The 12,823-nt window shown below is 46.8% G+C and overlaps 1 protein-coding gene across 3 annotated transcripts in view; it reads right to left on the reverse strand.

Annotated features, from left to right (window-relative positions):
* Positions 1–12,823, reverse strand: part of LOC144211535 (1-phosphatidylinositol 4,5-bisphosphate phosphodiesterase delta-3-A-like) — a 71,460-nt gene that overhangs the window by 22,503 nt on the left and 36,134 nt on the right. For all 3 annotated transcript variants that reach the window (XR_013329620.1, XM_077738885.1, XM_077738883.1), the window contains 2 exons: positions 2,887–2,976; positions 2,636–2,789 (listed from right to left, as the gene is read on the reverse strand). Coding sequence is in view for 2 of the 3 variants with exons in the window: in XM_077738885.1 (XP_077595011.1) it covers positions 2,636–2,789; positions 2,887–2,976 (244 nt within the window). In the remaining variant the exon portion in view is untranslated. The remainder of the gene's footprint in view (positions 1–2,635; positions 2,790–2,886; positions 2,977–12,823) is intronic.

Genomic DNA, 12,823 nt, shown 5'->3' on the forward strand with positions numbered 1-12,823 from the left:
CATTCTTGTCATACGACATTCTTGTCATACGACATTCTTGTCATACGACATTCTTGTCATACGACATTCTTGTCATACGACATTCTTGTCATACGACATTCTTGTCATACGACATTCTTGTCATACGACATTCTTGTCATACGACATTCTTGTCATACGACATTCTTGTCATACGACATTCTTGTCATACGACATTCTTGTCATACGACATTCTTGTCTTACGCCGAAAATTTCAATTGAATATTTTGCCCGAGATATGATCACAATTTCGTGATCCGACCAAACCAGGTGGCCATGGCCATGTCTTTTTTGCATCTCTTTCGGTATAAAATATTTCTACGACCACTGGGCGGACTTTGCATTTCCCCACCGGCCCGCTTTTTCTCCCGCGTTGGGTACATTTACATACCAGGTAAACAATATACTTTGGTTCGGCAAAGTTTCTGCAAAGAAAAGACGTTGACAATGGACACGAAATGCGAAATAATTTAAAAATATGAGTGGGGTAGTTGTTACTGAGCTCGCTAGGCAATATGAGAGAAATACATCAAGCATTTCCACCATCCTTAAGCAGAAGGACGCATCAAGACATTTGCCTTGATTATCGCTGAGCAAAGTTACATCCCCCAGCAAGTTTTCAACTGCCATAAAACTGGTCTTTTTTGTTAAAAAATGCCCAGGCGGACATTCATTGTTGCAGAGGAGAAGGCATTACCGCAAAAACCAAAGAAGGACCGCTTAACACTAGCGTCGTGTGCTAATGCAAGCGATGACTGTAAAATTAAGCCGCTAGTAGTGGACAATGCGGAGAACACACGTGCCTTCAAGAGACCTACAAGTGATGTGGCGCGCTAATTCTAATGCTTGGATTACTCATATTGTGATTATATTTGTGTGCGTCATTATCGAAATATTTTGAAGGGAATGCAAAAATAAAGAATTCTTGATGCGTTCGTTTTGAAGACTCCGGCAAAACGTCAGGGTGGGGTCAACCCGTAGAACTAAGGTTAAAAAAAAAATTAAAACAAAATTAGAATTCAGTTCTGTGTGAAGTTACATTAAAAGTTTGTTGTCTGAAAATAGTTATCCAAGTTATTATAAATTTGTTTGTTCGTTTACGAGTGTGTTGTTGCCGTGGATAAAGTCCCTCCGAACAGCCCCTACCTCCGCGTGTATCATTGTCTCTCCCCTCTATCAAATGCGTCTAACCTATTAAACACATTTTATTAGTATTATACCACTCGTTATTTGTTACTTTGTCAAAATATGGGAAATTAGAATATAGAAAACCTTTTTTCCAATCCAATATCCCGTTTTTGTTGTTTTTTCAGAGAGTTGGAACAAATTAATTTGTTTTCTATTCATTACAATGGGAAACGTCCGCTTGAGTTACGATATGCTTGTCGTACGATCACAGTCTCGGAACGGATTACGATCGTAAAGCGTGGTACCACTGTACTTCCCTTATGAAAAAACAAAAACAAAAATTTGAAAGCAATTTAAGATAGCTATGCAATCGTTTCCGAATCGAATGCCACACTGAAGTCGCACAAGACAAATCATTTGTTAGAACTTGTAACTCGGATGATTCAAAAATGCACTCATTTAACCAAATTCATCACGTTTAAAGTGCAGTTGAATAAAGTAAAGTAAATTGAGACAGCTGTAGTGATGGTGTTGATTTTGAGGCATTTAAATTGGTAATGTTGTTCTTTTCACAAATGGTCGCGTCCCAAAAAATAATTGAGTGACAATTTTTTGGATTTGCGGAGTTTAGGGAAGTTGTCCGGAGTCTCAGAGGTTTTGTTGCTTGTCCGGGGAAAGTTGGCAGCTTTGACAAAGCCAATGAGGCAGATAGCGGAGGCCAGGATACTCGCGACGCCAGTGAGGCAGACGGCGAAGGCCAGGACGGCGAAGGCCAGAATGGCCGCGACGCTAGTGAGACAGACGCCGGGCGTCGTGTTGCCAGTGAGGCGGAGTGCAGAAGCCAGTTCGGCAACGTTGGCCATTAGGAAAATTACAGAGGCTGGGACAGCCACGATGTTAGTGAGGTGGATGGTGGAGGTCTGGATGCCTTACGCCAGCGAGGTAGACGGCGGAGGTCAGGGTGGCAGTGAGGCCAGTAAGGTGGACGGAAAAGGCCAGGACGGCCGTGGTGCCAGTAATGCAGAAAGTGGAAGCCAGGAGAGTCGCGACTCTACTGAGGTAGCTGTGATGCCAGTGAGGGGGAGCATGGGTTCTAGGACAGCCACAAGGCCAGTGAGGGTGAAAGAGGCCAGGACACCATCGAGGCCAGTGAGCCGGAAGGCGGACGCCAGGTCTGCCATGACTCCAGTGAGGCGTATGGCGAAGGCTAGGAGGGTGGCGACTCCAATGAGACATATAGCAGAGACCAGGGAGACAGATAGCAGAGACCAGGATTCCATTCCATTCCAATTACATTCATGGTAGGCTACTTAGACACTCTAAATTGCCCCAAGGTATGAGTGTGATCATGAATGGTTGTCCGTCTCCTTGTTCCCTGAGAACCGCTGGCTACCGATTAAGGGTGTCCGCCACCTCTGGATCGAAGTGAGCTGGGATAGGCTCAAAGAAAAGGCTCTAAATTTTCAATACATGCAAGTAAATACAGTACCTGAGTCTTTGACATGTCGGAGAGCTTCACTTTCAGAAAATGATGACATGTGGCTTGGCGGGGCTTTTGCAGCATGTTGAAAGCTTTTAAAGTGGACACTGCAGGTGTACACGACCAATTCTGACAGCTCTGGATTAATTTTTGACCCAGCTTTCTAGAATTACATAGAAGCAAAAAGTTATTTGAAATACCATCACCAAAGAAAATGCAATCTTTTTCCTTTCATGAATACTTCTTTTAGCTTTGCTGACCTTGTCTGAAGAGCTGAGGTCTGATAAATTTGATGCACATCCCTCTGTGTTGTCTTTTTTTACTTTCACCAGAATTTTACCCTTAAGATCCTGTGCACAAAATTACAACTGTTTTGTTATATGCATTTAAACAAATTGTCTTTTTATTCAAAAGTGTCAGTGGCAATACATTAATTTCCAGCACTAGCAGGCAAACTGATATTATTGTAAATTGGGCGACATAACATTAGAATTAAAATACGATAAAATAAGAACATCAGGCAATTAAAAATGTGGTTTGTAGTTACACAGCAGAGGCATGGGTGCAATCGTCACACTGGAAATTCATGAATGTAAATGAAAACCACTTTTAGCAGTTTTTTAATAAAGTAATTATCATCAAAGTTTAGTTAACATGAATTAAAGAATTTAAAAAAATGTATACTGTGGCTGCCTAAATGGAAGATGAAAGTGTGCGAAGACCTTAATTGCATGTGACATCACTCGCTTACCACTGTAGTTTCCGGGCCAACAGCAAAATGGGATTAAAACTGTATTTTGTGCTTTTTTGTTTTGCCTTACCAAGGAAATGACCCTGTCAGCTATCAAAATCAGTAAAGCGTCACCACTTAATAGTGCGCCTTTAAATTTTGCTTCTAAGTACACTTAAGAAAAGAAATGATCAAAGAGGATTCTTGCCTTTGCTTCTACAGATTTTTCACTTAAATTTCCTGTTCATTGAGACCACAGACTCTACTCACACTTTTACAGTCTTTTTTTCCCAAGTCGTTGACTTTTGTCCATAAGGCACCTTAATTCCACTGCTTTGTACAGACACTTGTAAAGTGAACTATAAAGCACAATCACCTTCCCACAAACCACCTGTAGAGTCACACTGCCGTCTAGTGGTTTAGCATTGTAAAGACAGTCCACAAGAAGCTCGTGTCTCAAATCAAATTTTCCCTTAGAAAATAACTAAATAATAATGCGAATTAATCCATTCCCACCCTCTGGAAAAAAACATCAAAAAGAGGTTATTCAATGGAAAAACATTTTTATTGGTTCTAATTCACCACCTCACGATGTAACAAATACCCATCTAGTGTTCATGATCCTCAATACCAAAATGTGATATTACTCAGTACAGTGAGATGGCACAGGCGAAAGAGAGAGAGAGAGAGAGAGAGAGAGAGAGAGAGAGAGAGAGAGAGAGAGAGAGAGAGAGAGAGAGAGAGAGAGAGAGAGAGAGAGAGAGAGAGAGAGAGAGAGAGAGAGAGAGAGAGAGAGAGAGTGAAAGGACAGAAGAGAGACTTGTCGCACGACAGCACGCTCGTAACATCAAATAAACTTTAAATTTAACTTAAATGAACTTAGATTACTATATACACCCATCCCATCTAATTCTCTGAACCACTTTATTCTCAACAGCGTTGCGGGGGTTGCTGGGGCCCATCCCAGCTGACTTCGGGCCAGAGACTGATTGGTTGTTTAGTCAACCTTAATAATACTTACTTTCCTAATGAAAAAACAGGAATCGCACAAGACAAATCCTTCGTCAGAACATGTAACTCAGATGATTCAGAATGCACTCGTGTTATCGAATTCATCCGGTTTACAGTGCAGATGAATCAAATGGACAGAGAGAGGCAGAGAAAGAAAGAGAGAGAGACAAAGTTTACTGAGAGAGACAGAGAGAGTTGACAGTGTTATGATAATTCTGGGTCCTTTATTGAACACTGAAATTGATATTAGGAAATACCTAGTCAAAGGTTATTTTCCTTAAATTTTAATTGTGGTAACAGTGAGCTACAAAAAATGTCTCTTATTTTAAATAAACACAGGCTTTGAGCAGAATAGGAATTCAGCTGGCGCAATTTAGCTATGCTCATATAGCTAATTTAGCAATATGAGAGTGATTTGCGATTTAAACTTAAGTATTAAGAATCATCCAAATTATTAATCATATCAAAACATGGGGAAACAATGCAGAAATGGCATTGATCCAAATTATTAGGTAAACTGTACCTGGCAAGTTTAAATAAAATAATTAATTCAGGATAGGCATGATTTCCCCAGAAAGGAATAAACATGAAGTATCTTCATTGCACGGAAAATATTTCATTGTTTTGCCCTGAACAGATTAAATAAGATTTAGCGTGAGTCATATTAATGAATATTAGAATATCAAGGATTGCTTGAGCATCAACCAAATGCTGATAACCTATTTATTTTGAGAATTAATGCTGATAGGACAGCAAAAGCTGCCAAAAAGCCCCAGACTGGGGATGGCGCTCTCCACTTGTGATGAAAAATTGCAGACCACTGATGTCTGGGAATAAGTGTGAGCGTGAATGGTGGTTTGTCTATTTGTGTTTTTGATTGGCTGGCCACTGATATATAATCAATGGGTTGATATCAAGGTGGAAAAGCATTTAGCAAATTGGAATCAATTTCTGAAATCGCCATTAAGCCCTTTTCAGGGATGGCGGCGAAGGATTTGGAAATTTGAAATCGATTTCTGAAATCGCCAATAAGCCCTTTTTCATGGATGGCGGCGACAAATTATGGAAAAAATATTTTGTCAAATTAATTTTTTAATGAAAAAAAGCAGCAGTACTCCAAATGTGAAACTTGAAGTGGAGGAACAAATCTGCTATACGAAATTGTGAGCAGTGAGAAAAACAAAAAACAAAGACAGTGCATGATATGAAATTCCAAATTACCATTGATTTATGGTGATAATGGCATCCAGATTGTGGTAACAGAATAATTGACTGAATTGACAACCAATCGCCTTTATTCACTACACGATTAGAGCTGGATTATGAGGCTAATCTGGCTATCTGCATAAAAGAAAAAAAACTTTAAAGAAAGGCATTGAATTTGGGTTAGAAGGAGACTGATTCACAACAGGAAACATGGAGAAGACGCACTAGCAACCCAAAATGTTGCCGACCAACCAGCAGAGATGAAAATAGTGGGATCCATCTTGTGCACTGTAAGAAGGTTCTCTCAGTTGAAACGTATGAGGAGACAGGTAAAATAAACTTTTTGACATGATCAGACGTAATGGAAAGCATGGAAAATGGAATGAAGATAGTACCAACTAGCTCGGTATTAACACCTTTTGACATAGTTCATGGAAGACCATTCCAACTTCCTCTATGGCAGTGCTTCTCAAATAGTGGGGCGCGCCCCCCCAGGGGGGCGCGGTGCGATACCTGGGGGGGCGCGTGTAACCCTGGGGAACAGGATTTTATTTGGACGTACTAGTATAAAGTGTAATTGCGCATCCACAACAGTAGCTGGCAGTGGCGCTCTCATTGTTACTTCTGTCATGTTTGTGAGAGTGCAACATTTCACATGTTGTACCAATAACACTTTTATAAAATGATTTTATTTATAGTCACGGTGGGAAGTGGGGGGGCGCGAATAGTTTTCTTCTTGCTAGGGGGGGCCTAACAGAAAATAATTGAGAAGCACTGCTCTATGGGAAGGTGAACGATGACAAGAGACTAAGGGCGAGGCAGATCTACTCACAAAGGGGATGGTAAAATGTTTAGAGAAACTTATCCAAAGAACATGTAAGCTGCCGTGATCTTTTTGTCTACCTTGCAGGAGGTGGTGAACCTAGGTGACTTGATCCTGATCCGAGTTATAAAAAATAAATTCTGGTTCTCTCGACGACGTTAAGACCCATTCGTGGCCCAACTCACCAACCTCCACAGCATCAAAGATAGCTGAAATGTTGAAGTGGATTCACCGATCCAAGGTCAAGGTAGTTCGAGACACAGGTGACTCTGAGTTGACTGGAAGTCGGACGGTGTCAAAACCCTTGTCCATGAAAAACTCATCCGTCTACTCACCTTCCACAAGCACCCCTCACTTAACCTTGAGCTTCCATATACTTTGCACCTCTACACAGAAGCTGCAGTGAAAGCTGTTGCCACCCACATCAGTGACTGCACTTGATAGGAGTCGCTGGATTGCCTCTCCTGACATGACGTCACGATAATTAACAGCTGTGACTAATTACGTGATTAGATTATTTTTGGTATTTAAGCATTGTGATTTTCTGTGGACGCCGTTGGATCGTCTGGTGTAGTACTGGTTAAGTTCTGGTTTCGTTTCCTGTTAATCCTTGTAGTAATTGCTGTTTCCATTTGACGCCACGCCGCATGTACTTTCGTTTGTAATGAGTGGACAAGCCAAGTTGTTTAAGTTATGTTACCCCGTTTATTAAATCAACCTACAAGAGCTACAGATCTGCCTCACCTTTCCATTCCTTCGGCGACTCTGCATCTGGGTTCAACTTCCCCTCCGATCGCGTCGCTACTACGCGGCGGCGATCGTAACAGCACGATCCAACCAATATGGACCCAGCGGAGCGCCACCCACGCTCGCGCCGACGCACTCGGCGACGCAAACCATCCACCTCGAAGACACCGGACTGCTTGGAATGTATAAGAAACCCCTCAGAATCGTTTAGGAATTTTGTAATGGACACACCGTGGTGCGGGGCTCTCAGGCACATCATTAGTAGAGATGAGCCACAACTGGTAGAAAAGTTAGAGCCGCAGCGTACTCATACGCCCCACCACTGCTATGCACGTCGCCCTGGGAAGCCTTTACCGTTTCATCATGATGCCCAGGTGCGTACAACCACCAGAGAGCGCCCAAGTTATCTTATGCCTATGCCCAGAGGAATTGATTCACCATGGAGGGAGCCTGAGGAGTCTGGTGAGGAGGACATCATTGAGCAAATTGATTTTTTCGCTGGCGTTTCGGAATCCGATGATGAATTCTTTGACCAATTCGGACCCCGAGACCTTCCACTGGAGGAGGATTATCCCGATTGTTCCCCCGATAATTCCTATTACAAATACCCCGACCAGCAATTGCAGAGTGGGCTGGCCACCAATTGTGGGGCGCGGCGTGGTGGCGGGGGTGCTGTGCAGTCCTCCCAGAGGAGGCGCCGAGCGCCACGCCGTAGAGCGAAGCGAAAGCAATGCCTGGACACACTAACCACTGTCCAAGTTACGCGCCCGCCCACGTCCTTCCAAGCTCCTTTTCCGACCACGTCCCTCCAAGCTCCTTTTCCGACCACGTCCCTCCAAGCTCCTTTTCCGACCACGCCTTTCCAAGGGCCCGAAGTTACTCGGCCGACCCCGCTGTACCAGCAGCTCCTAAGGACTATGCAGCCCTCCCCGTTCCAAGTGGCCGAAATCACTCGGCCGACCACGCTTTTCCAAGTGCCCGAAGTTACTCGGCCGACCACGCCTCTCCAAGTGCCCGAAGTTACTCGGCCGACCCCGCTGTACCAGCAGCTCCTAAGGACTATGCAGCCCTCCCCGTTCCAAGAGGCCGAAGTCACTCGGCCGACCACGCTTTTCCAAGTGCCCGAAGTTACTCGGCCGACCCCGCTGTACCAGCAGCTCCTAAGGACTATCCAGCCCTCCCCGTTCCAAGAGGCCGAAGTCACTCGGCCGACCACGCCTGTCCAAGTGCCCGAAGTCACTCGGCCGACCACGCCTGTCCAAGTGCCCGAAGTCACTCGGCCGACCACGCCTGTCCAAGTGGCCGAAGTTACTCGGCCCAGCGCGCCGTTTCAAGTGCCCCAAGCTCCTGTGCCAAGGCCACGCAAATTACTCCCGTTGCCTTTGGGGTCGCCGGTCGCACCCGTACCGAAGCCACGGATCAGGTTTCTGGTGACGGACGGCCATTCTAGCACCGCAGTCCCAAGCACCGCTCTCCCAAGCACCGCTCTCCCAAGCACCGCTCTCCCAAGCACCGCTCTCCCTAGCACCGCTCTCCCAAGCACCGCTCTCCCTAGCACCGCTCTCCCTAGCACCGCTCTCCCTAGCACCGCTCTCCCAAGCGCCTGCCCGTCCAGCGCCTGCCCGCCCAGAAGTGGCGACGATGCTCCGGCGCTCGATGAAGACGGGGCCGGCGACGTCGAGAGTGGTATTTCGCCGGAGTCCCTGGAAGATGGGACTGGCGACATCGAGAGAGGCAATTCGCCGGAGTCCCTGGAGGAAGGGGCTGGCGATGTCGAGAGTGCCAATTCGCCGGTGCCCCTGGAGGAAGAAGCCGGTGACGTCGAGAGTGGCAATTCGCCGGAGTCCCTGGATGAAGGGGCTGGCGACGTCGAGAGTGCCAATTTGCCGTTGCCCCTGGAGGATGGGGCCGGTGACGTCAAGAGTGGTAATTCGCTGGTGCCCCTGGAGGAGGAAGCCGGTGACGTCGAGAGTGGCAATGCGCCGGAGTCCCTGGCAGATGGGACTGGCGACGAGAGAGGCAATTCGCCAGAGTCCCTGGAGGAAGGGGCTGGCGATGTCGAGAGTGCCAATTCGCCGGTGCGCCAGGAGGAAGAAGCCGGTGACGTCGAGAGAGGTAATTCGCCGGAGTCCCTGGAGGAAGGGGCTGGCGACGTCGAGAGTGCCAATTCGCCGGTGCCCCTGGAGGAAGAAGCCGGTGACGTCGAGAGAGGCAATTCGCCGGAGTCCCTGGATGAAGGGGCTGGCGACGTCGAGAGTGCCAATTTGCCGTTGCCCCTGGAGGATGGGGCCGGTGACGTCAAGAGTGGTAATTCGCTGGTGCCCCTGGAGGAGGAAGCCGGTGACGTCGAGAGTGGCAATGCGCCGGAGTCCCTGGCAGATGGGACTGGCGACGAGAGAGGCAATTCGCCGGTGTCCCTGGAGGAAGGGGCTGGCGATGTCGAGAGTGCCAATTCACCGGTGCGCCAGGAGGAAGAAGCCGGCGACGTCCAGAGTAGCAATTATCCGGGTTCCTGGGAGAAGAGGGCTGTCCACCCCCCGAGCAAACAGGGTAAGGTGCCCGACCGTACTAAACTTCTAATATTTCCTGAAGGCAGGCAGTTTGGCAAAGACTTAAGGGACCAGCTGGGATGCCTGCCGGACCGACCACTGCCTCGTCTCGTTTTTGGCCGGCGCGGACGCCCGCCGGATCGACCTCAGCCTCGCCTCGTTTCTGGCCGACGCGGACGCCCGCCGGACCGACCACTGCCTCGTCTCGTTTCTGGCCGGCGCGGACGCCCGCCGGATCGACCACTGCCTCGTCTCGTTTCTGGCCGGCGCGGACGCCCGCCGGACCGACCACAACCTCGTCTTGTTTCTGGCCGGCGCGGACGCCCGCCGGATCGACCACCGCCTCGTCTCGTTTCTGGCCGGCGCGGACGCCCGCCGGATCGACCTCAGCCTCGTTTCGTTTCTGGCCGGCGCGGACGCCCGCCAGACCTGCCACTGACTCGTCTAGTTTCTGGCCGGCGCGGACGCCCACCGGATCGACCACAGCCTCGTCTTGTTTCTGACCGGCACGGACGCCCGCCAGACTTGCCACTGCCCCGTCTTGTTTCTGACCGGCACGGACGCCCGCCAGACTTGCCACTGCCCCGTCTTGTTTCTGACCGGCACGGACGCCCGCCAGACCTGCCACTAACTTGTCTCATTTCTGGCTGGCGCGGACGCCCGCCGGAACGACCTCTCCGTCTGTTCTTGGGTTGGTGTGGAAGACCACCGGACAATTCTAGATCTCCCACCCACCCTCCCTGCTTGTTCCCGTTTCTCATGTTGTAATTGACCTTGGGACGTCTAGAATCCGTCCCTTAGAGGGGGTGTACTGTCAGGAGTCGCTGGATTGCCTCTCCTGACATGACGTCACGATAATTAACAGCTGTGACTAATTACGTGATTAGATTATTTTTGGTATTTAAGCATTGTGATTTTCTGTGGACGCCGTTGGATCGTCTGGTGTAGTACTGGTTAAGTTCTGGTTTCGTTTCCTGTTAATCCTTGTAGTAATTGCTGTTTCCATTTGACGCCACGCCGCATGTACTTTCGTTTGTAATGAGTGGACAAGCCAAGTTGTTTAAGTTATGTTACCCCGTTTATTAAATCAACCTACAAGAGCTACAGATCTGCCTCACCTTTCCATTCCTTCGGCGACTCTGCATCTGGGTTCAACTTCCCCTCCGATCGCGTCGCTACTACGCGGCGGCGATCGTAACAGCACTGTCAGTGACTGCACTGTCAGTGGCAGCCTGTGCGCGTCTGAACACCCCGACCATGCTGTCAGTGGCAGCCTGGGCGCGTCTGAACACCCCGCCCACGCGGTCAGTGGCAGCCTGGGCGCATCTGAACACCCCGCCCAAAAAGACTCGAGTTGGAAAACAAGATGGTGACATACTCTTATCACAGAGGAGAGTGATGTAGTATGAAAAGAAAAATCTGGAGAATTACTATGAAGATGAGTGGTATAATTTCATGGTGTTCCAGGAAAAACTGATTGTTGTGAATGAAAGTTGTTATGTGTGTGGTCATATACCCATTACCACAGGTATCCTGACTTCCTAAATTCACTGGGTCTAGACACCACATTTAAATCTGCAGTGGTGCAGATGAGATGCATTCCTTTAAAGGGGAGTGAACATAACAGTAAGAGATAAGAGATCAAAATCAGTGAAATTCAAACCATGTGATTGGTTCCGGTTTAGTCATACTCTATAATGTCTTTTTCTTGTGTCTGTCTCCTTTCTTGCTACTGCATCCAAGATGGCACCCCTCAAGTGGCATCTGGTAGCTGTTACTCTGTCCGCTCTTGCTTGTTTTGTGTTTTTGCTGCTTTTCTATCTTTTTTAATTGCAATTTAATATTAATACTTCCTAACAAAACCTAACCTAAACAATCCCAACCCAAACTAACACAAACCTAACCTAAACAAATCCTACCCAAACCAACCCAACCTAACCTAACCCAAACCAACCTAACCAAACCTAACTATACCTAACCCAACTCTACCCAACCCGACACAACTCTACCCAACCCTACACTACCCAACACTACCCATCACTACCCAACCCTACCCAAAACAAACCAAAACAACCCTACACAACCCAACCCTACCCTACGCAAACCTACCCAACCCAACTTCACCCAACTTTACCCAACCTTACCCTACTCAACCAAACCTTACCCAACCCAGCCTTACCCAACTCAACTGTTCCGGTTATTAGTCTTACATTATTATATGTTTGCTTGCAATGAAGAACGCTTTGCTTTACTTAGCTTATTAACCTTAGAAAAGTTATTATAGTCTACATCTGCTTGGAAAGAAGTAAATTGGATTGAATTGGATAACTTAATTCATCCCGTTTTGGGAAATTTCACAAGAGGGTGAGAATGCAGATATAGGAAAGGCATTTTTGACATAAATAGATAGGTAATAAGTAAGTTAATAAATAAGCTTTGCTCCTTAGTTAGACTAAACAACAGGGAGGCCGAATCCTCTTGGACTGCTGGAATGTGGAGGTTATTTGGCTCTAGATGACCTTCATTTGTTTTGAGAGCTAAGACGTCTATTATAACTAGGGTCCTTGACTATTTGACGTCTCACCTTACCCAACTCTACCTTACCCAACCCAACCTTAGCCAACTCTACCTTACCCAACCCAATCCAACACAAACCAACTCAACCCAACCCAACCCAACCCTAACCCAACCACAAACCTAACCTAATCCTAATCTAATCAGATGATTGCAGTGGGGTTAGGAAACTGCTGTTTGTTTCACCAGAAACCTCATTGGTTAAACTGAGTGTGGTGTATTGGCTTGAATAAACACCAAGATCCACAGCAGCTCTTTGTGGAATAATTGCCCACCTCTGCGCTACACTTTTTTTATACATCCGAATCAATTGCTATACAACTGAGCAAGAACACATGTATTTGAAAGCTTTTAGTACATTGCAAAAAGGCAATAATAATAAAAAATGCATTGTGTTGTCACATGAAGTAAACAGCCAAAAACCTGAGAAAAATACCACGGTTGGCTCTGGTGCAGCAATGGGCGAACTACGGGCCCGTTAAACGTCTTAATCCGGCCCGTCGATCTTGATAGTATTAACTCAATAAACGTTGTTAATGTTTTATTTTCCCTGCAAT

Source organism: Stigmatopora nigra, chromosome 18, assembly GCF_051989575.1.
Source record: "Stigmatopora nigra isolate UIUO_SnigA chromosome 18, RoL_Snig_1.1, whole genome shotgun sequence".
Classification (NCBI taxonomy): domain Eukaryota; kingdom Metazoa; phylum Chordata; class Actinopteri; order Syngnathiformes; family Syngnathidae; genus Stigmatopora; species Stigmatopora nigra.